The 27,606-nt window shown below is 39.6% G+C and overlaps 1 protein-coding gene across 2 annotated transcripts in view; it reads right to left on the bottom strand.

Moving 5' to 3' along the window:
- Positions 1-3,849: 3,849 nt before the first annotated feature.
- SEC24A (SEC24 homolog A, COPII coat complex component) overlaps positions 3,850-27,606 on the bottom strand; it is a 33,705-nt gene continuing 9,948 nt past the window's right edge. The window contains exons 2-23 of one of the 2 annotated variants that reach the window (XM_053376826.1): positions 26,571-27,089; positions 25,410-25,565; positions 23,956-24,033; positions 22,536-22,687; positions 21,837-22,009; positions 21,334-21,436; positions 19,716-19,842; positions 19,330-19,439; positions 17,527-17,639; positions 16,622-16,740; positions 15,889-15,944; positions 14,322-14,528; positions 13,990-14,110; positions 13,479-13,637; positions 11,984-12,157; positions 11,378-11,488; positions 10,824-10,999; positions 9,936-10,073; positions 9,237-9,341; positions 9,002-9,094; positions 7,585-7,688; positions 3,850-6,965 (exon numbers count right to left, since the gene is read on the bottom strand). In XM_053376826.1, coding sequence (XP_053232801.1) covers positions 6,851-6,965; positions 7,585-7,688; positions 9,002-9,094; positions 9,237-9,341; positions 9,936-10,073; positions 10,824-10,999; positions 11,378-11,488; positions 11,984-12,157; positions 13,479-13,637; positions 13,990-14,110; positions 14,322-14,528; positions 15,889-15,944; positions 16,622-16,740; positions 17,527-17,639; positions 19,330-19,439; positions 19,716-19,842; positions 21,334-21,436; positions 21,837-22,009; positions 22,536-22,687; positions 23,956-24,033; positions 25,410-25,565; positions 26,571-27,089 — 3,209 coding nt within the window. In that variant the 3' untranslated portion in view covers positions 3,850-6,850. The remainder of the gene's footprint in view (positions 6,966-7,584; positions 7,689-9,001; positions 9,095-9,236; positions 9,342-9,935; positions 10,074-10,823; positions 11,000-11,377; positions 11,489-11,983; positions 12,158-13,478; positions 13,638-13,989; positions 14,111-14,321; positions 14,529-15,888; positions 15,945-16,621; positions 16,741-17,526; positions 17,640-19,329; positions 19,440-19,715; positions 19,843-21,333; positions 21,437-21,836; positions 22,010-22,535; positions 22,688-23,955; positions 24,034-25,409; positions 25,566-26,570; positions 27,090-27,606) is intronic. The other variant, XM_053376827.1, reaches the window with a different exon arrangement.

The following is a 27,606-nucleotide window of genomic DNA, read 5'->3' as shown; positions in this document are numbered from 1 at the left end:
GGCGGCAGCAGCAGCAGCAGCAGCGAAAAGCCCTCGAGCTTCCTCTCCGCAGCAGGCACACAATGGGGAACGGCCAGGCCCCAACTGACAACCCTTCGCTAACGCGCATGCGCCGCCGGCGCCGCCATTTTAGGTACCGCCTCCAGCCGGTGGCACGAGCGGCGCCATCTTGGATGCGGGTTGTGAGGACAGGCTTTTACTTGTAACCGCGAGAGCTTACGGCAAACCCCCTCGACGGGCTCGTAACCTGAGGCTGTTTTCGCTGGAGGATGGCGCCCTTTGCAAAGATGGCGAAAGCAGCCTCGCGAAGAAGTGCTTGCGCATGCGCCCTGGAGGGAGAGGCATTGATAGCGCCGGAGCGGGGATGAGGAGTATGCAATGACTTCATACAGCAAAGGTGGGTGGGTGTCACAATCGCTCCACGCTGTAGCATTTGTCCTAATGCAGGAGATGGTGGCATCTTCAAACCTGACTCTACAAATGTATTTTGGGGGAGTGACACAGAAAAATACGACAGTTACTCGAGGAAATGTAGTCTGCAAATCCTATGCACTTGGGAGTAAGCACCAGAGGTCCACAATCGGATTTATTTTTGGAGTTAACATTTATTAGCTCAGCATCCAAGCTGAATAGCCTGCTCTCAATTTATGAACGGACAACTACCAACAGCTATTGTATATCGATTTTTACTTTTGCCTTTCTCATATTGAAACACAAATTTTAGTGTTTATTTTCTTCGTTTTTTAAACAGCCTTTTGTTTTCTTTAAAGAAAAATCAGCAGGCACCCATTTTGCTCCTTTAAAACTAATATTCCCTTTTGAGAAATTTTGAGCAACGTGCACCTTTATCTGAGGAAATACAGATAACTTGCCCATATTTTAAGGGTTTGTCTCATTCAGATCCCGTTTTCATAGCTCTTAGCGTTTTTATTTGGTCTTCGAGAAAATGCCTGCTAATTTTAGCACATCTCTCATGGAAGCTTGTGGTCTTTTATGGAAACATATATTAAACAGAGCAGTAAGTACAGAAATACAAGGTTTTGTCTCCCTCTCCTATCATGGGTGTCTAAAAACACCTGGATGTCTGGGGGACTTCTCCAAGATAAAAGCAGGAAGAGCTGTATTTAGTTAAGGAATCTAAGATTGTTCCAAGGCTCAAAGTGTAAACTGACTCAGCTATGCAATGCATATAAAGAGATTTCTCATGCACAAAATTACAAAATATACATTAATCTCTTTACTCTTTCACAACCCTAACAAAATCTAAAGCAGACCCTCCAGAATTTGACATGTGAAATCATAAACATTAGCACTTAAAATATAGTAAAGTGTTCCTTACTATGGAGTGTTAAAAATGACACTGTTAGAATTAAACCATGCTTTCTGACATCTTGTTTGGAGTTCCAAACCTAAGAGCTGTTTTGCAGATAGACAAAGTCCTCTGATGGTAAGAGCTGTTTGACAGTGGAACAGACTACCTGGGAAGGTGGTAGACCAAAACCTCAAATGTTGGATGGCCATCTGTCAGGAATTCTTTAGCAGCGATTCCTGCATTGCAGGGAGCTGGACTCAATGACCCTTTGTGTCCCTTCCAACTCTACAATTCTATACAGCGGTACCTCGGTTTAAGAACAGCCCTGTTTATGAACTATTCAGTTTATGAACTCCGCAAAACCAGAAGTAGTGTCCCAGTTTGCGAACTTTACCTCAGTCTAAGAACGGAATCAGAACAGTGGAAGGGCCTCATTAGGGAAAGCACGCCTTGGTTTAAAAACGGACTTCTGGAACAGATTACGTGCGTAAACCGAGGTACCACTGTACTAATAAACTTACTACAGCATCAGTCTTCCTAGTACTGTTAGGAGAAATATTTTTCTATGGTTCATATTCTCCCTCCTCAGGCAGAACCATGAATTCCCTCTGCTTACAAAAAGACTAGCACATACACATTTACAGGAACACTTAACTACAACAGTGAAGTCATTTACAGACAGTGTCGTCATATGGATAAAAGAAAAAAGTCTAGCAGGTGAGATCATTTGGTCCAGCTAATAACTTAGAAGTTAAAATATTAGTTCCCATTTCAAAACCCTACTGTTGCAATAAAACATGTCACACTTAGCCACCTCTTTGGTGGCTTAAATTTGTTTTGTCACACCTTTGTAATTGCAATATTTTGATTTAGAGATCACCATATTTTTGTCTGAATATAAAAGGGACCTCACCATTCTTACTGGAATTCTTGAAGGGTGATTTTAGAAGTTCTAAAGCCTTGACAAGTAATTTGAGAAAGTGGCTGTGTCATTGTGTAAATGTGTTCCAAAGATAACACAAAAAGACATACTCAGGCACCTTCCATTTACGTAATTCCATGTTTTCCCATTCTACTTTCCACTGCTCTTTAGATCCTCAAAACCAATTAGGGGTTCTTTTTGTTTGCTGCACTCACCACCCCCACCAGCAATCTCTGCATAAACACGCAAGTCTTCTACTCACACTTCTATGGTTACACAAGTAAGGAATGCTGTCCCATCCTGCTATGCTATTATAGACTGGTTGTTTCCTAAATGTAGAAATCCTTACAGCTAGAGGATAACATTCATAAATTGCATTAAACCTATGCTTTTCAATTAAACAAAAGACAGCAGTAGAGTTGTTATACATTAATTATAGGCATCAAATGGGTGCCAAGGGTGTCATGACATGTCTTTTTGTGGGGGTCGTGCATACCTGATAGTTTCTGGTTGTTTTTAAAGTTTTGGTGAAATATACCTTGCCATTGTAAATGCTCTTTCCTCAGATTTTGTAAAATCCATGCACCCCCAAATCTTATGCATGTTTACATTATATTCAGTGGCTGTAATCCAAATAAGCAAGCAGAGGATTGCCGCGTTAACATTTGTACAACATATGAAGCAATTACGCTTTTACTTGCTCATTTTTAATCCTTCATTCCTCCCCTCCTTCTAAATAAGTGTTGTGCCAATGCCCATACCACCCCCTAAACAAACTTTTAGTTTTTCCTGGTGTGTGTTATTGAAGACATTTGCTTTTAAGCTCCTGTATGTGCACTAATGACTCTCTACTTGTAACTTTTTGTGAATAGGGTGGTAGGCAGTATCCTCGGGGGTACACTAAGTCCAACTAAGGCATCTGGAGCACTGGATCAGTTTAGATTATTGCAACCTAAGGGTGTGGGCAAGCTGCTTAGAGGTGTAGCTGACCACAGGTCTCATTGTCCCTTGCTGATTCTGGCTTCTTAGAGCTAGCCGCAGGGAGTTGATTAGGTGGGCTCAGGAAGTGATTAATGCTTCAATATAGTGTGAGGAGTACCACCTGTCATAGAGGAGGCAGTGATGCATCTCCTCAAGAAAACCTACTTGGACCCAGAAGTGTTAATCTATTGCCCAATGGTGAATATTTCCTTTTGGGGCAAGGTAATCAGGAAGGTGCTGGCAGTCCAGCTTCAGGCATACAATGGTACCTCGGGTTACAGATGCTTCAGTTTATAGATGTTTCAGGTTACAGACTCTGCTAACCCAGAAATAATACCTCAGGTTAAGAACTTTGCTTCAGGATGAGAACAGAAATTGTGCAGTGGTGGTGCAGTGGCAGTGGGAGGCCGCATTAGCTAAAGTGGTACCTCAGGTTAAGAACAGTTTCAGGTTAAGAATGGACCTCCAGAACAAATTAAGTACTTAACCCGAGGTAGCACTGTACTTGGTAGGAAACTGATTCCTTTGATCCATTCCAGTCTGGCTTCAAGCCTGGCTATGGCATTAACACTGCCAAGTTTCCTGTGGCGTCCAACTTCTGTTTGTAAAAAGGACTGATGAAGTTCTGTGTGAGCTCTTTCAATTAATTTTATTGAGTAGCCAAATTTGATAAATTAGCACAGCTAAAATAAGCATTTGCATGTGTTACAAATGACTTTATACAGGAATAAAACAGTGAAAATTACAAACTGTAAAAAGGGGAACAAGTAAAACCTTGCCTCCAATTTCAGAAGAGCATGGTTTACAATTTCACACCGAATATCAATGTCTGAGTTCAGAAAACAAGGATTAATATTACAATATTTTACACTACTTTACAAAATCAAATTTACTACGTAAGGATTTAATCTGTAACTGGTGGACAGAAGCTTTATGTCACATTTGATGGTCCCTTCACATTCTGTATGATTATATATTCTGTTAAATTAATTTTGAATAAAAATAAACCTCATCATTATTGCAAATTATGAAATTACAGAAATGTAAAGGCTAATTAAAATGGATGGTTTTGATGCTGACTGAATTTAACATATCCATCAACCATACTAAATTGTTTAAAAATCTTAAAACTAGAAAAATAGAGAACATCTGTTGTGAACTGCCATGCTAAGATGGAAGCATCAGGGCCATTCTTGCCTAGTTAAGTTGTGACAGATCTTAAAACAGACAGTTGTAAGTAAAAGTATAGCATAGGCAATTTTACACATGGGTCTGCCCTGCAATCCCTATTATTAAAAAAGGAGTACAACTTGAAGCAGATGTAGTTTTGTCCATCATGAGGAAAATTAGAAAATTCAATATTGCAAAAAAGAGTATGAACATTCTAAAAAGCATTCCTATCCAGACAGTATAATGTGCTCACCATCCTTTTTTGTTAAAGAGGTGGAAATTAGGGATTTATTCTTGAAATCACTTTCTCCCTCAGTTAGGCTAGTTCAGTCAAGGCCTATCATCCTGTCTGACATGAAGTGAAACCACGTTTGAAATACACACACCCCATGACACACTCTTCAAACTAAGTATTTTTGTGCACAGGAGATAGCTGGGCATGGTGCTACATTTAAGGGCTCCCACCACCCCAAGGATAGCAGTCAAGCCTGGCGACACCAGTTATCTGTTCAAAATATTATGCGTGCAGCATAGGGAGCAGTTATTCACCCAAGGGGTGCTGGATGCATTTGTTATCCATGCACAGTACCTGTGCCTGAGCCAGAAAAATAATCTAAGCACACAATCTATGCACAAATTGTTCTTGGTATATTTTGTACACTTTTGTTTAGAAGAGTCAATGGAACTATGGTCAAAATAATAATATTCAGGTTTTGATTTCCAGTACTCACAAGCACGCACTGCATTATGATCACATGCTGAAAATGTGCATATATCATTCTTGATAGCAACTTCCATAACTGAATTACTACTTTAAAAAAAGAATGACACCAGCAATAAGGAACTTCTCTTTTGCAGATTTCAACAGGTATTTTAATCCCTTTTGAAGAGGGAGATTCCCCCCCACCTGTAACATGAAAGTAAACAATTCTATAAGCAACTTTTTATAGACCACTCTGACACACTGGATAGATTAGCAGACAATGTTGTTAGAAGTAGATAAGAGTTGGTATTCCGATTCGAAATGCTGGTTTATAAACACCACAGTTCTTTAGAGAACTTTAGTGGCTTTTTGTGCATGTAATGCTTACCCATGCCCGTCACTGAGGACATTTCAGTTAATCTTCTATAACTGAACAAAAGCAACGGTCTGAAAAAGTGGCTGCAAAGTATCATTCCACAAAAGGAACACCAAGGAAGAAGTGTAATGGAAATATATTTCCAATCCACTTTTCTTGGGAGAGGAGAAGAGGTGCGAGAGAAAATAGAAATCCAAGACAGCTACAAGTTGAAGTTCTACCATGGATGAAGGATGATACTAATGCTGGCTGCTTGTGTGGTAATCTACATAAAAACACTAATGCTGTTTGCCATGATTTATTTCACAGTAGTTTCCTGGGTATGAGTAAAACTAACATTTATTATTCTTGCTTATACTATGCAGTACTTGGGATTCTTGCCTATTAAGTGGGATTTCTGAAATTTTTTTCCATTAAAGCCACAAAAATTCTTCCCTGCATTTTTTCAATTTTAAATGGCAGCATGTTAGATGCTCATCTGGATTTTAGACAAGTTACTCAACACTGTTTTTAACGTGATGATTATGGCTTAGTGTCACCATTAAGCACTCGTATTAAAAATCTTAACTGAATATAAAAATGTGACTTTATATTTAATCAAATGCAATCCATGACTTTTGGTTGGACAGTCTGTTCCCCTATTTACTTTCAATTAATGAATTAAGACTTACATACATCATGTTACTATCGAAGACAAGAATCCATGGTCACCATTTTTGTAGCCGATTCAGGCCATGTGATTATAATTCTCAATGGACATAGTGCAAGTTCATGGTTCTTTCAGGTACTAGAATACTGGTGCATCTTAAAGCTTTTTAAATGAATTGTTTCATATTCATTTAAATCCAGCCAGATCCTGTCACGTTTACTCTGCCTTGCTTATCATAATCCATTTTGAAAAGTACTAGAAAACCAAGTTCATTAAATATTTTGTTCACAACGAATTGTTTCATTGCTTCTTTAAAAATGTATTTTTTAAAAAATTAGTGATACATATTGTATAAATCAAGACAATATAGTTTCCCTGCAACTCAGTCTTGGGAGGTTTGAACTATAGCAGCAAAACAAAGCAGAAAAACAAAACAGAAAGTTAGAAACATACCATTTTGAACAAAAAAAATATTGTATAAAGGTTCAGCTCTTCAATATTGCCTTTATAATGCTACTTACAGTGAAACATTCTGCAGCAAATTAAAAAGGCATCCAACATGTTCAAATGGATTTTAATTGTTTGAAGTACAAGATTTGGTGGTCCTTTATTTGCTTTGTTTTTCCTTTCTTTCTGAAAATCACAGTGAGATTCTCATCAACTGCATCAGGCCAAAAACTATAGGAGCATTACAAGCACAAGTGTTCTGTATGCAGGAACGGTCCTTTGAAAGGGGCTCATTTATTCACTTGCTGCTGAATATGCAAAAGGAACTCATAGTACGATAATGCAGATTCTGTTCTGTCTTCTATCATATTTTGCAGAAAACTTGGTTTCCATGGACTTTCATCCCTTAAAAATAAAAGCAAACAGAATTTCATGAGCGTCAACACTGTTTAATGCTTCATTCCTAGAAAATATTTACAATGTGAATTGTCTGATAAAAGCAAAATCTATTTTGTTAACATGTCGGGAATCTACAGCATTAAAGATGCTCATGCTGTTTGCATGGGCACAAACTCTGATACATACATGGATCGGAGGAAGCAAACACTTCTTCATTCATGGCAGCACCTGGGACAGCCCTGTAGTTGTTCTTGCTATTGAAATGGAAGGGAACTACTGGCTTGTGTGGGAATTCCATGCATGCCACAAGACTGGCCATTTCAGGTAAGTACTTAAGGGTCTGAGCATCCCTCCATTTGTACATCCCTTAACACTCCCCATATGCCGCCAAAGATCAGTGTTGCTGCCCCTTTTTACTTTCATTGAATGTGGCCCCACTCTATATCTGCCAGAAGCAAGCAGAGAATGTTCCTCTTTTTAATAGGCGGGGGGCATGCAACAGAGGAAGTTTGTAACTAAGCTGTCTGCAGAGAGCCAGTTGCCACCTGTCCCAGGTGAGCAGCAAGCTGCACGGCTACCAGGTCTGTATGCTGATGTAGCCTTCTCATATAAAAATGCCACTTACCTTAAAATATACAATATAGGAAAGAAGGGCCTTTGCTCCCTCAGCCAAGAGATAAAAGCAAGCATTCTAGAAGACTCAGCCGTATCAAGTTCTGGAAGTTGTGTCTGTCATAAAAAGAGCTACTGTGAATGCCAATCAAAAATAATATCTAAAGTATTCAGGTTATATATATTCAGATATAATCAGGTTGACATTGGCCCCCATATACCTGCAAGAATATGCATAACCCTCAATTATTTGAAGGCGGCAAAAACTGTTCCCACTGCATTTTTTCAGGCACTGCTGCTCAAGTAAAACTGCATTGTACAAAATGCCATTAGCAGTCTGTCAGCAACCCACTATCAATGAACCATGGTGCAAGAGCAGCCCTTCTGAAACTTAGTCAGCAGTAGGATTAGATTTAGATTTAGCCAGCAGTAGGATTCACTCTCTGCACCATTCTTTAACTTCAACTCCTGGCTAATTGGTAGTGAACAATGTGTATACTTAAACAAAGAGGCATTCAATGGGGTCACTTGCTTGTGCAATAGAAAATTGCTTGTGCAACAGGATTCCCACCCCCACCCCCTGGAAGCTCCTCCAACTCTCCAGCACATGTTTTGGGGTGCATGGGACAGGAGGAGAGAGGAAAGCTGCAGTGCACACCTGCTTGCACTCCATTGGATCCTATCCGAAATGTCTCCTTCAGGACTGGAAGTGGATCCCTCAATCACCTGACACCATTGTGACATTATGTGACAACGTCAAAGGGACTTGCCTCTTAAGTGCCTATGCCAGCAATTTCTATACCATCCACTTGCAAACAGCCTTAAAAATGATGGCAGCTCACACAGTCCCCACCCTCAGGCCTACATAGTGGAAAATCTTTGAGGAAACATTTTTGTTCCCCTAAATAAGGAGATACAGGGTGTATTCAACATTGTGTTAAGAGGATCATTCTATCAGTGTAAGGGTTTTTCCTCATGCAATGGAACCATCTCCCCTTCTCCTCTGCCTGCACAACTCTTAAATCTGCTCTGGGGGCTTTCTCAACTCTCAGGAGCCGTTTTGAAGGAATCCTAGAGGAAAGACATCCCTCTGCACTAGTGCAACTATTTCACTGAATGCTGCCCATAAATTCAGACACTTGTGAGAGATATCTAAAGATTAGAACAGGTGAAGTGAGCTGCCTGTAAGCCAATCCTTAAAAATACTGCAGTTTGCACAGCAGAAATTTTAATTGTGTAGCTTAACTTTTTCATGTAGTTCTAAGGAGCCAGAAGTTCTTCTGAATTACAGAGGAATCTTCGCTTACGTGGGGGTTCCATTCTGGGATGTGCAGAAGTCCATTCTGACCCTGTTCTGCCCCCGCACCCTTTCGACACTGTGCACCCTTGTGCACAGTTTTGCGAGGTGGGAGTTGCCTGTACATTCTTACCATATTGTGTGGTATTGATGCATAGTGTGGAACTCCAAGGACACGGCTGATAAAGTTCTGTCCACAATTTTTTCCAACCCACAAAAACATCACCTGTAAAGACAGACATGGATAACCAGAAAACATTACTCTGTGCATTTTACTCCTCTCATACACTTTCTGGCAAATGACAGCTATGAAGCTTCAAAGAGCCACATTTTGCACACAATACGAATATTAGCAGAATGTAACTTACAGAGCCAGCATCCATAAGGTAGGCACCATCTCTATTTATCTTCTCCACAGACAGCTGGAGAATGGGAGGCTGAGGTATTGTTTTGTCATTGACGTTGAGGGCTCCCTAAAGAAATATGCATATAATGGATAAGATATGAAGAGGCTACAGGTCAGATCTTGACTAACAATAGGAATAAAGACCTTTATCGTGTAAAAAGGCACAATGTACCGACCCATATGTTCCAACTGCATTTTACCCTTCAGTATGATTAACCTTAAGGGACGCGGGTGGTGCTGTGGGTTAAACCAAAGAGCCTAGGGTTTGCCAATCAGAAGGTTGGCGGTTCGAATCCCCATGACGGGGTGAGCTCCTGTTGCTTGGTCCCTGCTCCTGCCAACCTAGCAGTTCGAAAGCACATCAAAGTGCAAGTAGATAAATAGGTACCGCTCTGGCGGGAAGGTAAACAGCGTTTCTGTGCACTACTCTGGTTCGCCAGAAGCGGCTTAGTCATGCTGGCCACAGGACCCGGAAGCTGTACCCCGGCTCCCTCAGCCAATAAAGCGAGATGAGGACCACAACCCCAGAGTTGTCCGTGACTGGACCTAATGGTCAGGGGTCCCTTTACATTTACCTATGATTAACCTTAATCATGGCAAAACCTTATCGAGGCCTAAGAGGTGGTATTTACAGGCACAATTTAGAGAAAAATGATCATACCTCGTCTGTGAGATTGTCAATTCGGTATAAATTAGGATGCATCATAAGCATGAGGTACACTAAAGGTTGGTTCTTCACTTGACACATGGTAAAGATGCGATCATCTAAACGTATGTTTGTCCCGGTTTGGAATGCTTTCTGTGAATAAAAATAGCATCGTTACCACATCCATTACTCAGGAAGTAAACATACACAGCATAGCATACAATTTATATCCCATTTGGTAATATATGTAAGAGAGGAAGATGAAAGGACATCTCAGAGGGCAACACACCAAGAGCTATGGGTTGCAGGCAAGCCTGCACTCAGAATCTAGTGTTTCAGCATATCCAACAAAATTGTTCTGTTAGCACCTGTGCAATGAGACTTTTTCTCCTCACACACATAAACCCATCTGCTCCAGAGGATTGGGGAAAACCCCTGGAATAGATTTAGGGAGGCAGGGAGAAGCAGTCTGTTGTGCATGAAGAGGTATTTGCAGTGGATAGGACAACTTTGCTGGCAAATCTGTGTTCTGCTTATTTGTTTGTATAAAATTCATGTTGTGTTTGATACAGTCTGATTTAAATACAGTTAATAAATTTGAAAGTGCAACAGCAACAAACACTAATCAATCTAGAAGGTAGGATTCATTAGTCTAAATCTAGAGGGCCAGTTTCTCCTCACACATCAGGACTTGAGGAACAACTTCCTATCATAACCTGCTGTCAAAAAGCTTTAACCACAACTTGTAAAGTTTCAGGGAAGCCAAAATGGAACACTGAAAAACCACAGGAGCTGCAGTGGACAGAGGAAATGGCAAAAGCCGGTGTTTCCATGTATTTTGGTGCACATCTCGGGACCTTCATATCCTGGATATTATGTTTTCAATTTCACTTTTGTCCTTACCTGCTTTAAGAGAGCCAGCACATACAATGGGAAGAGACGTAATGAAATCGGAGCCATGAGTCCAGGCTGCTGAATGGTTAGGACAGAGGACCGGTACGCAGACAGGGAATCTATTACAGCATTCACCAGTGCATCTCGAGCATCACTCAGGCTAGCAGTAACTGACCGGTCAACAGCTAAAGAAAAAAAGTACATACTGATTTTGGCTATTAAGTTAGGCGTTCTTGATGATCTATAGTTCTACAGTTGCTTAAGACACTCTCTCTCTCTCTCTCTCCCTCTCTCTCACACACACACACACACAAAAAGCTAGGAAGAATGCAAACCAGAGATGGCAGAATGTCAGCCCTTCACACAGTGGGTCATTGTTCCAGTCACTTGAACCCACACAGCTATAGCAGAATGCTATGCATTCTATGTCAATACAAACCAAAAACATTCACCACCACCTTCAGTATCTCAAGAGCAATACGGTGGTAAAAAATAATAATTGTTCAGACATTATTATTCAAAACTACAAATACCTTACATTCAAAAAGAACCAAAGCACTTACCCATATTGGCTAGCAGCCCGGTAATTGCTTGCACGTCAGCTCCCAAATAAACATCACTCAGCTGGCTAACAACTGGTAAGCACAAAGTGTGAACACGAATCCTCCTTTCACCTGTACAGGGAAATCCATAACATCAGAGCTGCATCTAACAAATGTGTCCAGGTGATGCTTCAGAAACCTTCACAGATGTAGCCCAACATTATAATTAATAGTCCCCCCCTCCCGCCTTAATGTAGTTATTCAAATAAGTCAAACACAGGTTGCAGTTTTTCAACCAAACTTTCACCAGGGACACTTTAGAAGAAAAATCATGGAATTGTAGATTTGGAAGGGACTCCGAGCATCACCTAGTCCAACCCCCTGCAATGCAGGAATCTCAACACAGAATCATAGAATTGTAAATGCTACAATTGTCCATCTTCAGTTTAAGCAGTCATTCTATTTAACAATGTGCATTCTACAAGCAAGCTAGTGTGTGCTAATTAGTCAGATCTATGAGGACTCAAGACCAATTAATCTTATCTTCACAAAAAATGTAGATCAACAAGCATGTATATATTTTGTAGCAGATACTACTAGTGGCAACTGATGCCATGACATCCTTACCTTTACTAGATGTATAGAGGAGAGCTGACTGGAAGCAGACAACCTGCATGTCTGTGAGATTATCCTCTACTGACATCTGTACAGCATATCCTGCATCAGGGTTCACATTGGGTAAAGACAACAGATCTGTTGACCGTACAAAGAAGTTGCCATGGAAGGTATGAATCGAAAGGCCTATGGAAGAGAAAAGTGTTTCAGGAATACTATTTCAACTCAAATCTTGCACATCACTTTGACTGCATTGTCTCCTTGCAAAGAAAGTCATAAGCACGTCTGAAAGCTGCTGAAGTTCAGTAATTTATCCAGTTCTCCAGCATCAGACCAGCCTTAGGCAGTGCCACTAAACACCTATTTACTGGGTGTCCTCTATTCAGAGAACTTGTATAATGTAATGGCTGTCTAGCACCCATTTCCACTACAATGGTACCTCGGGTTACAAACTTAATTCGTTCCAGAGGTCTGTTCTTAACCCGAAACAGTTCTTAACCTGAGGCGCGCTTTCGCTAATGGGGCCTCCCACCGCCACTGCACCACAATTAACCCAAAGCGTTTGTAACCTGAGGTACCACTGTACAAACTCTTGCATTGCTGGAAAGCTTTATTAGAGAAATATTTAACATAAGTGCAAAGGGCAACAATCCTCCTGTGCTGATGTGGAAGCTATTTTGGCACATGCAGAGGGCTCTTTGGACCAAGCCAATGTCTCAAAGTCTCAGTCTCAGTGACTAAACAGATAAGTAGCACAATATATTAAGGAATAATTACACACATGTATTAGCACTTGCATTATCACAGGGAGTCGGTCAAGTCCTGTAAGGGGGACTAGGGAAAATAAAATAATGCTCTCAAAATAAAAGACAGAGAAGCAACTCCATTACTATTTCACCTGATCTTGATTTACAGATTAACACTCACTTTATTAATGAATGGTCTCACTTTATTAACGAATTTTTCCACTGGCAGAACTGTCTGAAGGTTATTTTTAATTAGACTTGGTAGACTCTATATGTAAATCTAGGGCAAGATCACACAAACAAACATTTACCTTTCTCAAGGCTAGTTAGTTCAAGAATATTCTCTTTAATTTTGTTTTATTTATTTTTAAAAGTAAATAACAAATAGACAAAGGTGTTATTTTTTGTATAAGGAAAGATTTAAAGACCTGTATCCATTAAAACTGAAGAAGCAGAAATCCAGCTCTAGGGATGTGGGAACTGCTTCCTGACTCCAAATTCAACTCATCCAAGTCTGTTCTTTTTGAAAACAGCCTGGCCTACTCGTCGACATAGAGAACAACCACCCAGTATTCTGGACACTGGATCACAACACAATGGGAGAATCTAATACATTCACAGATGCATGTTCACTGTTCTAAATATTCTAAATTCACAATGCTAAGCTTTTAAATATTTGCATGTGCGCTTCTGCCAATTACTTATTTGGGCACTTATGGAAGCACTGCTTTGCTTAACATTAGCAAATTAAATTGTCTGACCTTTCGTACACCTAATTCGCATGACAGCCTCAAAACCAATCTTCCGAGTCAAGTATCGTTTCAGCTCTTTCTGTAGTTTCTCCACCAGAAGAGGATTGTGTTGTTGATGGTAAGATTGGTAGTAATAGACACTACCAGCTGAATACCTCGATATACAACCTAAAAATAAAAATCCAAGGATAAATTGAAGGAACAAACTACAGTCAACACAATAAATACAGTCTAACATTGATAGTATTGGGAGATGCACTAACAGTATTGGGAGAAAGTATGTGCCAGGGTATTTTAAAATATTGTAGAAATGTTACAGTAAGCCCAAAACTTATGCACATTTAACTTGTGCGCATTCAGCTTATTGTATTAAAATTTAACTTCCTATACTCCAAATGGAACCCACCATTAAGATTCAGTTTTTACTATTTAAAACGTATTGTTAAAACTATCGTGCTGATTTCTTTTCCTTTTTACAATGAGACATCAGAAAGCACAAATGTGAAAATACCTTACTCACCTAATGAAGCCAAGTCAGAGTACTGCCCGCTAAGGAGGAACAGGTCAACTGCAACCTGCTGTCCAGAACAGTCCAAGGCCAACTTTTTATAGAAGTCAGTAGATGGTGTAAGATGGATATCCTGGTAAAAAAAGTCAAAATGATAGAACTTCAAAATACACATTTCTGCTGTTCTCCATAAACTCGCATGGATTGAAGCAGTAGCTCAACTTATCCGTAAAAGAGACTGGGCATGGGTTCAAAAGCGTGTTTTGAGGGATGCAGTTGCAGCCAATAAGACAAGTTAAATTGAGGGTTACTTAAAGAATACATAGAAAGCAGCTTTTGCTAACCTTTGCAGCAGCTTTTTGGTTAGGCTCTTCCCGAGGTTTGAGTGCACCCACTCCTACACTTGGAAGTTGTGTCTGGAAGACAGAAATCCGACCACCAGTGGGGGACATCAATTTAAAGGCAGCCTGTAGTGCAGGTCCCAGAGCACTCTGAGTTTCCAGGGAGTTCGTAAACATTTGAGGCAAAGTTTTCAATAAATCTTGAATTAGCTGGGGGGGAAATAAGAGCATTAGAATATTCAAAAGACATGTCTCCCATAGAATTCAAAATTTCATTAGAAGCATTCATAAAAGACATTTTGTTAGCAAATAGTAAGCCTTGCCATTTTATAGCAACTGGTCTCTGAAGATTCCCAACCCACCCAACACCTTCCAAGATATACATTCTTTCAAAATCAAACATAAGCCCACAAATTCAATCAACTGTCCTTTCTATCTTTCACATACTTGTCCAAAAATGTGGTCCCAATCTCCAGCCCATTACTACACTTGCCTCCCTAAATATAATTTCAAGATAGACTAAAAGAAGCTTCAATATCTGCAACACAGGTGGGCGGTTAGATAAACAGAATTTGGGATTCTTTTTTTGCGGGGGGGGGGGCGCTTAGTTATTGTGCCTATAGCGTGTTCACCAAGGGTATGAGCTTAAAAGTAATGCTAAATTCCTGAAGTGGAATCTCATATAGAAACACTTTAATAAGGATTTAAAGTCCTCTTGATTAGTATTACAAAGTATCTGTGCTTTAAAACAGTCTTGCAACTCCAGTAATATGCATTATATCCTACCTATTCACATGCAAGCACACATGGAACTTTGCTTTCTATCAGACTACAGTGGTACCTCGGGTTACATCCGCTTCAGGTTACAGACTCCGCTAACCCAGAAATAGTACCTCAAGTTAAGAATTTTGCTTCAGGATGAGAACAGAAATCGTGCTCCAGCGGCATGGTGGCAGCAGGAGGCCCCATTAGCTAAAGTGGTGCTTCAGGTTAAGAACAGTTTCAGGTTAAGAACGGAGCTCCAGAACAAATTAAGTACTTAACCCGAGGTACCACTGTATATGGCAGCATAATCTAATAAAACTGAAGACTTGGATATTTTGGGAAACACTAATACCACATGATTTGATAATTTGGGAAGCACCTGTTTATACCATATTTGGTTTCTTCTAGAAAGAGGGAATCTATACCAAATACACATGAAGCATAAAGGAAATAATTTTTTAAAACATTACTTTGAAGATAAAGATTGGACACCACTGATTTAAAAGGATTTCAAACTGAACATGTTCAAGTATAATTGTTAAAGTTTCAGAAGTCAGCTCCCCCCACTCCCTCAAATTCAGATTAGTGGTTTTATCATTCATTCTGTTCTTAGAAGAGATGTCGCCTAGTCAGTTGCCAAAGAACTTTGCACTGTACATATTTGCGCAACCAATCAACTGGAGTGGGCAAAAAACTTTAGCTCATAGCCTTATAAGGGCTAGGGGAAAATGATCAAAAGGACAGAGTTAAATGACATCTGTTTTAAACATATACTTGCATAATGACTGTATAGTATTAATCTTACCTCTTTACTTTCATTTAAGTTTACTAGTAGGTTTTCCGGCATTGGGATAAACACTTCTGCAAGAAAAACAAAAATGCGATGAAAGCTCTCTGAATCAGTTTGACTGTTTAAGAAGTATTCTTAAATATTCCCCACATCTACAAAATGCATTAAACAAAAAAAAAGGCACCTCTGCAAGAAAATGAAAAGTTGGTTTTACTGCAAAGTTCCATTCTTGTATGTCAGCAGGAAACAGTTAACCCATTCTCCAGTCAAAGGCAAGACCAACAACTTTGATGTCCCTTCCAAGAGGAATGAATGACCCCCAATAATTAGAAAGGCCAGGTAAAAAGTTGTTTAATGAACACAGAAGTGGATAAAAATGAAGATGCAAAAGCCTTGAGAGTGGCAAGTGAGGTGCTCCATCCCATTCTTGTCAAAAAGGTGGTTTGACCCATACTGAAAAAGGCAGCTTCTGAGGTGGCAATGGCACAAGGATGTCCCATGTGCTGACTCAGGCAGCCTTTTCAGGAAGCAGCAGTGCCTCAATTTTCCTTTTACTGGGGTAGACAAATGACAGGAGAGTGTCAATAAAGTTGCCCTTTCTTTTGAAAGGGGCTGTAATATCTGAGGAACCAAGTGAATGAGCAGCCTCTCTGCACCTCTACAGCAGCAAGTCTATTACACCAGTTCTGATTCTAGGAATCACAAAGCATACTTCATAAATCTAATGCTACAGATTATTTCTACTTACCTTCAATATCTGAAACTATCAACATCTGGGGCTGAGAGAGACCTTCCTGAAGGCTATAGAAATGGATTGTGCTGTCAAATGTTATAAATCCTATTTTTGTTCTAGTGTTTCCTGGAAGTCTGAAAATTAAACATAGAAACTTGGTATCATGTTTAATAAGGCCCTAGGTGCACATTCATGTCAGATAGATGTATTTTCTTTGGGAATAAATGCTTGTAATGCATTACCCTTTGCTTAATGCTTCATTTTTGTTGCAAACAGCTATCAAAATGTCATTCAGGGTAGCAGCATTCAATGTAGTAGATTAAAACCTTATGCTGATTTTATTAAGGTAACAAAAACATATCACCATCCAAGGCTCCATGTTAAGGAAAAATAATCTTGCAAGGAGAAAAAATTTGGAATGGGTTGGTTAGGGTTATTTCAAGCATATCTCAAATGCACTGTAGGTTCTATAAAGATTTCATCTGTTACACCAATATATTTACATTTGTTTACTGAAAAAACAATACAAAAGCACAATGTTCCTAATCAGAATGCCTCTGCGAAGTACCTGCATTCGTTATTTGCGTGAATGTGCTTCTTGAATATATTCTTTTGAAATCCCGTACAGTACCACAAGAAACTAAAGTCCTTTAGTTGCTTTAATGAAAAGAAATACAGTGCAGCAAATTGGGGGTTTTAATACAATGAGCTTGAGAATGTAAATTGTTTTGGTGATGAATACAAATTTGGTACCTGAAATTCACAGTAAGTGCGTAGGGTGCATATTATGAAAATGGCAGCTTGAAATAACATCAATTGATTTTTTCCAGGTTTGGCACATGAAAGGATTGGACCAAACATGACAATGACATGAAAATTAAAAACTATATGGACAGAGTGAAAAGATGTGCAGGACTTACAAATCTAGATTGTCCAACACGGTCTTGCATACAGTGTTCAAGTATCCTGTTTCTATTGCATTATGTGACACATCAAACACAAAGAGGTACACAGGAGGCTGAGGTGGACGTAGCTGAAAAAGAAACAGTTACCTTAGTTTAAATTTCTAAACCTTGTCACAACACTACTCCTAGTTGATTTTAAATTAAAATTAGCACAATTGGAAAAGGTAGGTTTTTGCTGGAGGAGGGGGGGAAACCAAACTGAGAACAACCAGGCATTGTGTGTTTTCATCCATCAATTGAAATATATTTGCCAGGAATGGAATGTGGGAGAGGAAACCAAATTTCTCACACATTTGGAATACTCAGCTATAGCTATTTGTGCTGACATCCAATATTATCCCATGTCCTGTCCCAATCATGTCCAAGGTTTCAAATATGTTTTGAAATTCTGAGGCTAGTATCAAGGAACAACAAGCAGTTGTTCTTTGAAAAAAATATGTTATGGATCATCTTTTCCTTGGAAGGCACAATACACATGGCTTGTCTTCCTGACTCATCACTGGGTTAAGTTCATTATGTGACAATGAAGGACAGAGCCTTCCCTGTTGTGGCACCAGATCTCTGGAATGTCAGAGTCAATACACATTTACCGAAGCTTTGTGAAGTTTTAAAGTTGATTAGTATCCAACCTGTTCTGCTTGCCATTGTTTTTATGTACGAATTTGTTGTTTTATCCTTCATTGCATTATAATGAATTTGCTTTATTTGTCTTTGTATGACACCCTGGTATCTCAATTGCTGAAGGGTGGTCTGGAAGCATTTTAAAATATGTAATGTTGGGGTGTCTTAGGTTTTTTCTCTACTAAAAATGAACATCTTTATTTGAGAGGATTTTCATTCCTTTTCTTGGTGTCATATTAAGACAGAGAAAGGCTATGCCTGATAACCAAGCCAGATACACTTATGGGTCACAAATCTATCATGGAAGTTTAACAGAGTAAATACAACCAGTCTTTTGCATTTATAGGCAATAGGCTTGCAATTTTACAAAAAAAGCTATATTCAATGGGCAGCATCCATGGGATAGATTTGGTGTGCTGCATGTCCTCCAGGGCTTATCTGTGCTCCCTTCTGCACACACGCGCGCGCACACACACACACACACACACACGGATGGGGGGAGCAGTTCCTGATGGCAAGGACACCACCAGGGAACAGCATTCAACATGGTGTGAATGCTATAGTCAAAGAAAAATGGGTAATCCCTCATTACTGAAAACATAAGCACTTATGCTTATGCTTGGCACTGTGTGGATCACAGCCAATATCCTAGACTAATACAGTGCAATATAATCATAATGAGAACTATACTAAGATAGTAACTTTTTCCTAAAGCAGTACACTTACCTTGATTTACTTTTATATTTTTATTATTTATAAATTGCATTTTACATCTTTTGCCAGATGATTTACATGCATACCATAAAAACAGCTATTTTTTGATAAAAAATACAACCCCCACCCACCCCCCTGAAGACAGTTGTTCCCTTGATTTGTTTTTAAATCCAAGGCAGTCACCTTTTCATCCATCAGGAAAAGGCTGTCATATCAAAAAGGTCTTCAGTTGACTCCCAAAATACAGATAGTGGACACCTGTTGTACCTCAACAGGGATGCTATTCCACAGAACGGGGTAGTCACTTTGAAAGCCCTGCTTTGCAGGTATAAGACAGGGAAGGGAATAAGGCCTTCTACTAAACAGAAGCTGTTTTTAATTGGGTTATTATAGCAGGCAGCTAGCTTGGGTAAAGGACCTCACCATATATTCAGAAGGAGCCATAAACTCAATTGTGGCATTTTGAACTTCAGGTCTTTTATGAGGTTCTCCATAAACTCTTGTCACAGGATTGTACATAAATTCTTCAGGAACTGCAAGTGGGGGAAAATATAGTGCTTTACTACAAGATACAAGCATTCTAGGGATTGAATATTCTAGATATAGTTGTAGCATTCCCTAGTGTTATCACATAAAATTTATCCCCCTAACATGTTACATCCTCAAGCACTAAACCCTTGAAAGAGCTAGCAATTGATACAATTATATCCCACTGGAATCAGGTAGCATATTAACATACAGCAGGTATCTGATATCAATACAGTTGATGCTTTTAGTGGATTTATGCTCATTTGACAAAGAAAACTCACCATCATTCACTCTGTAACATAAATTGCACTTCCATCTCCTTTGGTCAAGAAAGCTGACAAAAGGATTGATGTATGTCCTACAGCTACGACATCTCACAATTGTACTGGAGGTTACCACAGGCAATTGCTGGAAAAGAGGAATGCTTTTGTAAGTCATGTGTTGGGAATGCACTAGCCACCTTGAGTAATTTGGGTGCCTACCTCTGGCCCAGATGTAAACAGATATAGTACAATGGTCTAAGCACTAGGGTCTCTGTCAGCTGAAGGTGGGTTTCCACATGTGTGATAACAACAATTATTTTAACTGTGGCCCAGTGTTTTATTAGACACTGAGACATACATGAATCATGCTCTGGGATGGGAAATGGTTTTGCAAGACCACCATATTATGTTAAATCACCAGCTTTACAAGCAAAAAATTATCTTAAGTGACAATGCACAAAGTTTACTGCTGCAGTAAAATGGAAGCAGAAGGACTACTAGGGTTGTATCTAATGGTACAACTTAGTTTGTCCCACAGAACTTCCTTTCCCTCTCCTTCCTTACCCCCCCACAATTGCTGCAGAGGGTTTGAAAAACCCCAGAGCAAACTGGGGCAGTTGTAGGAGGAGGAAGAGGAGGAGGAGGAGGAGGAGAGGGAAGGGAAATTCCATTGCAAGAGGATGTTGTTCCACTGGTGCAATGACTTTGCAGGATACAATCACAATCCCTCCTTTGATCAGGAAGTGCTGTTTAGTTTTGGCCACTAGTCCCCTTACCAGCATATTCTTAAACTGGAGTACTAAACTTAATCCTGTAAGGTCATATTCAAATGTACATTTACATAAAAAGGAAACCCATTGTAAGAAAACAGGGTAGCGTGGCTGTCTACAATGATAACAACCGATGCCACAATCATTTCCCACTAGGATCAAGTAGTTATTCCCCAGCCTAGAAACCCTCTACCTATTTGCAAACAGCAACCTATTCACAGCAGGTTAAAAATCAGGGAAAGGCGGATTTTGAATACACTCTTTGATTTAAAGATTAGCAACTGAAATATCTGTTAAGAATAAACCTAACACCATACGGCTTTTGAAGGCTTCAGTGCTGAATGATGCACAAAGTTACTACCACAAGGGTACAGATAAGATGTTGAAGAATGGGAAGGTCTCCATTAACAAAGCTCCTTTCAAGTGGGGCTCTGAAATGTCATCTTGCAGGAAATGTTATTTTTCTAGGGCAAGGCTAACAAAACTGTTTATACTGGCTGCAGTCATATGATCTTCTAAAACAATGGTTTGGGGGATTTTGACCACACTCTTCCTTCCCTTGCACATAGGGCCTAATTCCTTACTTTCTGTATTGAACCAAACCACAAGCTGCAGTGCCACCCAAACCACTGAACTGTCGCTTTGGGTGATATTGCGTAAAAGGATCTATCCTGGTTTGCAATCCCGATTTGTAGGTACTGGCCACACCATTTGATTCAAGCCCTACAGAAGAAATGGGATGTGGGGGGGATGCATGTGCACAGCGCTCACACTCCAGCCTCCGAATATTGTTTGGAGGATTATTTGAATGCTTTCTTCTGAAAGCCAACTCCCCATCACTCAGAGTTTTACATAATGTATCATACCGATAGGTCTTTGAAAGGATGAAGCAGGAGCCCCAAAGGAAGTTTGGCTTTGTTCAGTAAGGCCTGAGTTTGAGGAATGTTAGTCAAGGTACATCGGAATAACCTACATGAGGGACAAACGGTGAAAGTCACTATTAATTGCATGCATCACCCCTTCCTGATCAGGACAGATAGTTTTCCTTATGACCCTCTCTTACGTAAAGTTTCAGTCAAGCAATAAGCTCAGATTCAGTTTTATGCAGTGTGACAACCACCAACAAATGCAAAATCTAAATATAGTTTATAATACCCCAGGTGAAAACCACAGGGACACACTCTGAAGAGGGTATCTACAGAAGTGTTCTTCTGTTTACTATTAATCCTACTTGAAAAGCAATCACAGGCTACATGCCAGCTATCGACTAAGCTCCCAACAGAAGACAGACACACCTTCAGGACATATGAAAGTGAAGAGTCTTCCTTCCCCCAACCCTCAAAATAAATATTTTTTAAATTGGCCTTACTCTGGATTACAGTTGACCTTCTGGATATCTTCGTGCAAGTTCGGAATAGGTGCTTGCAAAGGGGTTGCAGGGAGAATATTTCTGTCTTGAAGAAGATTAATAGGTCTTAATCCTTCTGGTTGAAGGCTCAGTCCACCCATAGATGCAGCTAAGGAATTTGCTCCCAGGCCAGGCTAATGAAAACAGAATTGCAAGGTTAGCCGTTTGAGTCACCTTTAAAATTCATTCATATCAACTGGATGGAGGAATGCTATGTTTGCAGACCACTTGCACTAGAGCATTTAAGTAGAAGTTGATCTTGCCTAAAATGCTTTTTGAACTAAGAGCCAAACTGGAAATGAAAGGCCTCATCTGATCTCTTTGTACTTTAAATAATTTTTGGAACACATATTTCAGACAATTTTCTTTTACAATATCAAGCAACAATGACTGATTGTTGATTATTAGAAAGGAATGCAGAAAAGACTGGTGGAAAAATAGTGTACCCAGAATTCTCAATTGGTATAGATATTGGACTCACTAAAGCTCTCGGGAATAAAGAAGGCTGACTTTCAAAGTCAGCAATGTATTTATGTAAATATATTTATTTGTTAAATTTTTATTCTGTGCCCCCCTCCAACAAATAGTGCTCAAGGCAGCTCAATGAACTCCCAAGATAGCTTACATAGTTAACATTTTAGTAAGATTTTAAAGATTTACTTGAGGAAACTGTGGTGATCCACCTGGATACTGCATTCTTGGTCCTGCAGATGGAGATGCATTCTGGTAGCCTGGTGGCAAGGTGGGGTAAGCACTCCCAACATGTCTGTTTGTTTTAAGATTCTGAGGAGCAGAAGGGGGATGTGCAGTTGCTAAAAGAAGAATGTACTCATTAAAATGCAAGCAGTAACCCTAACATTCCAGTCGTAACAAAGTGGAACTCTCTTCATATTTTTTTCTATATATTAACCAATATGCACACCACTTTACATGTTCTTTAAAACTCTAGCTCAGTAATGAGGAACCTGCGACTGTGAGTACAGATTTTGCTGGACTACAACTCCCGCCAGTTCCAGTCAGTATGGCCAATGGTCAAGGATGAGGTACCCCCCCCAGTCCAGCAACATCTGGAGGGCCACAAGCTCCCAATCAATAATCAATACAATCCATACACTGCTGTAACTGAAGTAAAAACACTTTCTGACTGAACAACTTTGCAGGATATGTGGTTTAAAGAAGACCTAAGGCTTGCATTGCAGCATGCACTTGGATAGGTCATACAGCAGCAACAATATCATTACAATCTAACATTAAATGGAACTGAAGTATTTCCATTTCTAACTTGCTAGTCTTAATTTAGGAATACTGTATATGGCCAGAGGGTTTTTATTAATTAGCCAATCAGGAAAAGGAAACATGTTTCAGCTCCTGATTTGCCAACAGCAGCTTAATGACTGTAGTTCTGGAAGTGTCAACTGATTCCATTTGCCTGTTTGTCTTCATGCTTTGTGTTTGACCAATTATGTCCTCAAGCAGCACTAGGAGGTCTTAACTGTAATTTGCAATTTCCCCCTGTAGTCAAGACTTTAACATCTTGCCCAATATAACATGAGTTCAGTGAGTGACTTAATACTTTCATGAATATTAATCTTACCTGTTAAATAATTAAAGGTTATTAAAATTAAAAGGAAGTCATTCAACTTAAAGTGGGCCTACAGTAGCTTTATACAATGTATAATCTACATATGTTATGTTCACTTTCTAAAATAAAATGTATTCATAATGTTTCTTACTGCCGTTCCAGCATAAGATCCCAAGGCAGATTACAATATAATCAAACAAGCCCAGTAGTTTCTACCTTTATAAAACAAGTAAAACAGTCCCCCCCCCAAAAAGCATCACAGTGTTCATTAAAAAATAGGCATGGCTAAAGAGCAGAGGCCAAACTATTACAGACTTCAGTCTCTTGCCCCAGAAGGCTTATAAATCTTTTCACCCAAAGGCTTACCTGTCACACCATTGCATGGATATGAAACAGTTAACTCTCCATATATTTACATTTAAGCAATGGAAGAGGCAGGAAGCTGCTGTCATGAAGTAGCAATGAAATGGCTAATAAACTGAAGAAAGTATGTCTTACCCAAGAAGCCTCCTCCTTCTATTGTATCATAATTGTTCTGGACCAACAATCCATCACTGGCAGTGGATGCAGGATCACCTGCCAAGAAAGGCATCTGTTAAAAGCAAATGCTTAAATCTAGTACTTGTGTAGTTCTTGCTTATTGGTCATTTACCACTAAAAACAATTCTGGATGATATGCAAAGGTTAAATGTTTTTAAGGTTAAATAATCCCCATTTTGTACAGCTTTTCTCAGTTGGGAAAATAATTCTTCAGTCACCCTACATGACAATTCTACCCATTCAAACAGTACAATATCCACAATTCATCAGGCTACCTTTCTGCAGCATGCTTACATGAATGATGAGAGAAGGGATGTGTAGAAGTCACCTTTAACAGACTCTTTCTAAATGCACTTTCTGGTACACAAACATGTAAATATAGAAATACACAGCCTGATAAAATTGGTGGCTACCCCTTGGCTTCTGTCGTGCAGTACTGCAAAAGTAAGGTTAACAGTAGTCCTATAACAGTAGTCCTATAACAGTAGTCCTATAAATCCAGTAAGGCATAAGCTTTTTGGCATGTAAAATAACACCCTGAGTTTAAGTCAGATCCTAAGGGATAACTATTTGAAAAGCAAAGCTGCGTAAGAGTATTCAAAGATACTTGCAGCCATGATTTCATTATTCTGGCCTATTTTGAAAACAAAGGTGGCCTGCTCTTCCCTCCAGATTCCTTTGATCAGACTTGAACCAGATGAATATTTCTTATTTTAGAAAAATAAGAGTGAATTGGAAGTTATGAATTGATAAAGACTGTCACCTCAAGTTTACAATAAGTCAATGAAATCCTATGCATGATAACTCAATAGGGCTTACTCCCTAGTAACCATTTAGGATTTCAGAATCTTGCATAGATTTCCTTCCATATAATAATATTTAATACATAAGCAACAACATTCAAGTTATAATATTCAGGATATAACAAGAGCTGAAAGAGGATAGGGCAAGGCTATGGACATTAAAAGTAGAGATACCCAACCCTGATTTCTGCCGATTCCTTCCTCCCATGCCATGTGGGAGGGTCCCCTGACTGCTGTTGTCAATGGTCACTCCAGAGGTTGTTGAACTATAACTCCCATTAATCCCAGATGACATGACCAAGGGATTAGGGATTAGAGGAGCTGTAGGTCAACAACATCTGGAGGGCACAAGGTTGAGGAAAGCTAATTTAAGTTCTAATTGAATTGCTAAGACTATACTTTTAGATTTTTAATGCCATCTTTAATCCCACCCATCCCCTACACACCTCTGGATCTATACACTTGCCTTTAAGAGCTTATACCTGTATAAATATATTATGGTGCAACAAGACTCTTGTTTTTGCTGTTTAATAGAGCAACACTGATACCCTACTAATCCTTAGTAGTAACATTAAATAACATTTCCTTATTACAGGATCAATTCCTTACCTCCTTGTGTATTTGATGAATTCTGTAAAGCTTGGGGTGTCATGCTTGTTGGAGGAGCCATGGGCTGTGTAGAGGCTGGACTGCTAACTGGAGGAGGTCCTAAAGGAGGTCTAATTGGCGAATATGTTAGCTGATTACCTGGAAGAGGAACAGAACCTGCAAGAATCATCAGAACATAGAGTCAACATTGCTTCTGATTTGTTTTATTTTTGCACAGAACCAACCAAGAGGGTTTAATAAGTGCATTAAATTTCTTCTACATGAGGGATATTTTAGATGACCTTAATAAAATTCAAAGCCAAACTCTTTCTACTCCCCTTTTCAATACAATCTGCATATTGATCCAAAGAGCAGGTGTAGGAATATGCACATAAGTCTTCATTAGGCAGTATGGCCAGGGATGATAATGATGATGAATGATGATGAATGATGATGATGATGATGATGATGATGATAATATAGTGATAATATATCACTCACAATGCAATCATGTCATACAAAACTGCTGGGAGTTCACTTAGAATGTTGGTGCTAATTAGTGTAGCGTGAATATTGTGAAATGTATTTGGCTACCCACACCACCAGGTTTAGCCCTGTTCATTTTGTTTCGTACAAGTGTAACAAATCACTCTGTAGGTAAGAGCTACGCATGGTGTAACCCCCATCCATATGACACATTCTGTCTATAATGCTACAAGGTACAACATATACCATGATGTAGCAGGGATAAAGTGTTCTCCCCACCCACCTTTTTCTCATACCAGCAACAATGAAGCATCTACTTGTCTGTTGCAAAATGCTTGCACTACTGGAACCATCATAATAGCACAATGTTGAATTTCATCCAGTGCTTTTTATCTTAAAAAATGTTCAGGGGTACGCTCATTTTCCTACTCATATTGAAATACTGCCCCTCAATGAGGCCAAACATAGATTCACAAAATGTTTAGGGGTATGCGTATCCCTGCATCCCCCCAGAAAAAAGCACTGATTTCCACTCACAATACACATGAGAACATTTATTTGTTTTTCCAAAATTGATTGCTTTTAAGTACATCATTACTTCAAAAGTCTGGACTCAAGAATGCTCAAGATGAATGACAGTCAATATTCTTTGCTACTCCAGTTGCAGAAATATATTGGGAGAATTTCTTTTCTTACCTGGCTTTGTATAGCTGTTTTGAACTGGAGGACCTCCAGCAGAAGAAACATGATAGCTTGCTGATGGATTTGTATTCCCTGATGAAGGTAACAATGGCTGAGTTGCCCCTGCATGAGCAAAATGGTTTGGCTGAGAGCCCATTGCTGGCTGAATTGAAGGAGCCTGTCCGTACTGCCAGTTTGAGTGTGCTGGGAGATTAACTCCAGAATGAAAGCTACCTGCAGAGCTTGATGCAGCAGCTGAGTTCTGCGATAGAGGAGGCATCTGGGCAACAGGTCCCTGTTGTGCTGTTGCTAGAGAAGCAGATCCAATAGGTGGCCGATTAAGAGTTTGCCCAGGTCCCTGATAATTACTAAAAGGTGAAGCGTTCTGAGGTGCACCATAGTTATAGGGTCCAGAAGATGTATGCACCAGGTTCTTTGCAGGCGCTTGCTGAGAATACATGCCTGGGACAAAAGAATTGTATCCCTGTCCACCTGGTAAGTGTGATGAATTCACCATTGGGTTTTGTACAGGACCTGGGGAAGGAGGAAAATCACTGAATGAATGCTATATATTCTTGCCATTGAGGAATGCAAACATTTCAGGAACAGAAACTAAATTTTCCTGAAGATACAAGTTAAAGGCAGAGAGAAAGCCACCAGGAAAAGCAGTAACTATATGCAATTTTTGCCGATTTGCTTCACATTAATTATAAAGCCCCCATATCATTGTTCACAATGGGGTATAATTCCATTAAAAGAACTACCGTATTTTTCGCTCTATAACACACACGTAGTTTCTGGAGGAGGAAAATCCGTAGGCATGCCACCCATAGGCATTCCCTCCATAACACACACAGACATTTCCCCTTACTTTTTAGGAGGAAAAAAGTGAGTGTTATGGTGCAAAAAATACGGTAACATGTTTAAGATTCTGCACAAACAAAAAGGTATGCAATCACTGCTGCACAAAAAGTGCTTGGTTGCACAAAAAGAAGGGAAGCTTACACCAAGGCAATTCACAACCCACTGCTCCTCACTATATTTCCCTGTG

This window comes from Podarcis raffonei, chromosome 2, assembly GCF_027172205.1.
Source record: "Podarcis raffonei isolate rPodRaf1 chromosome 2, rPodRaf1.pri, whole genome shotgun sequence".
In the NCBI taxonomy this organism is placed as follows: domain Eukaryota; kingdom Metazoa; phylum Chordata; class Lepidosauria; order Squamata; family Lacertidae; genus Podarcis; species Podarcis raffonei.
This window is presented reverse-complemented; position numbering and strand designations above follow the sequence as displayed.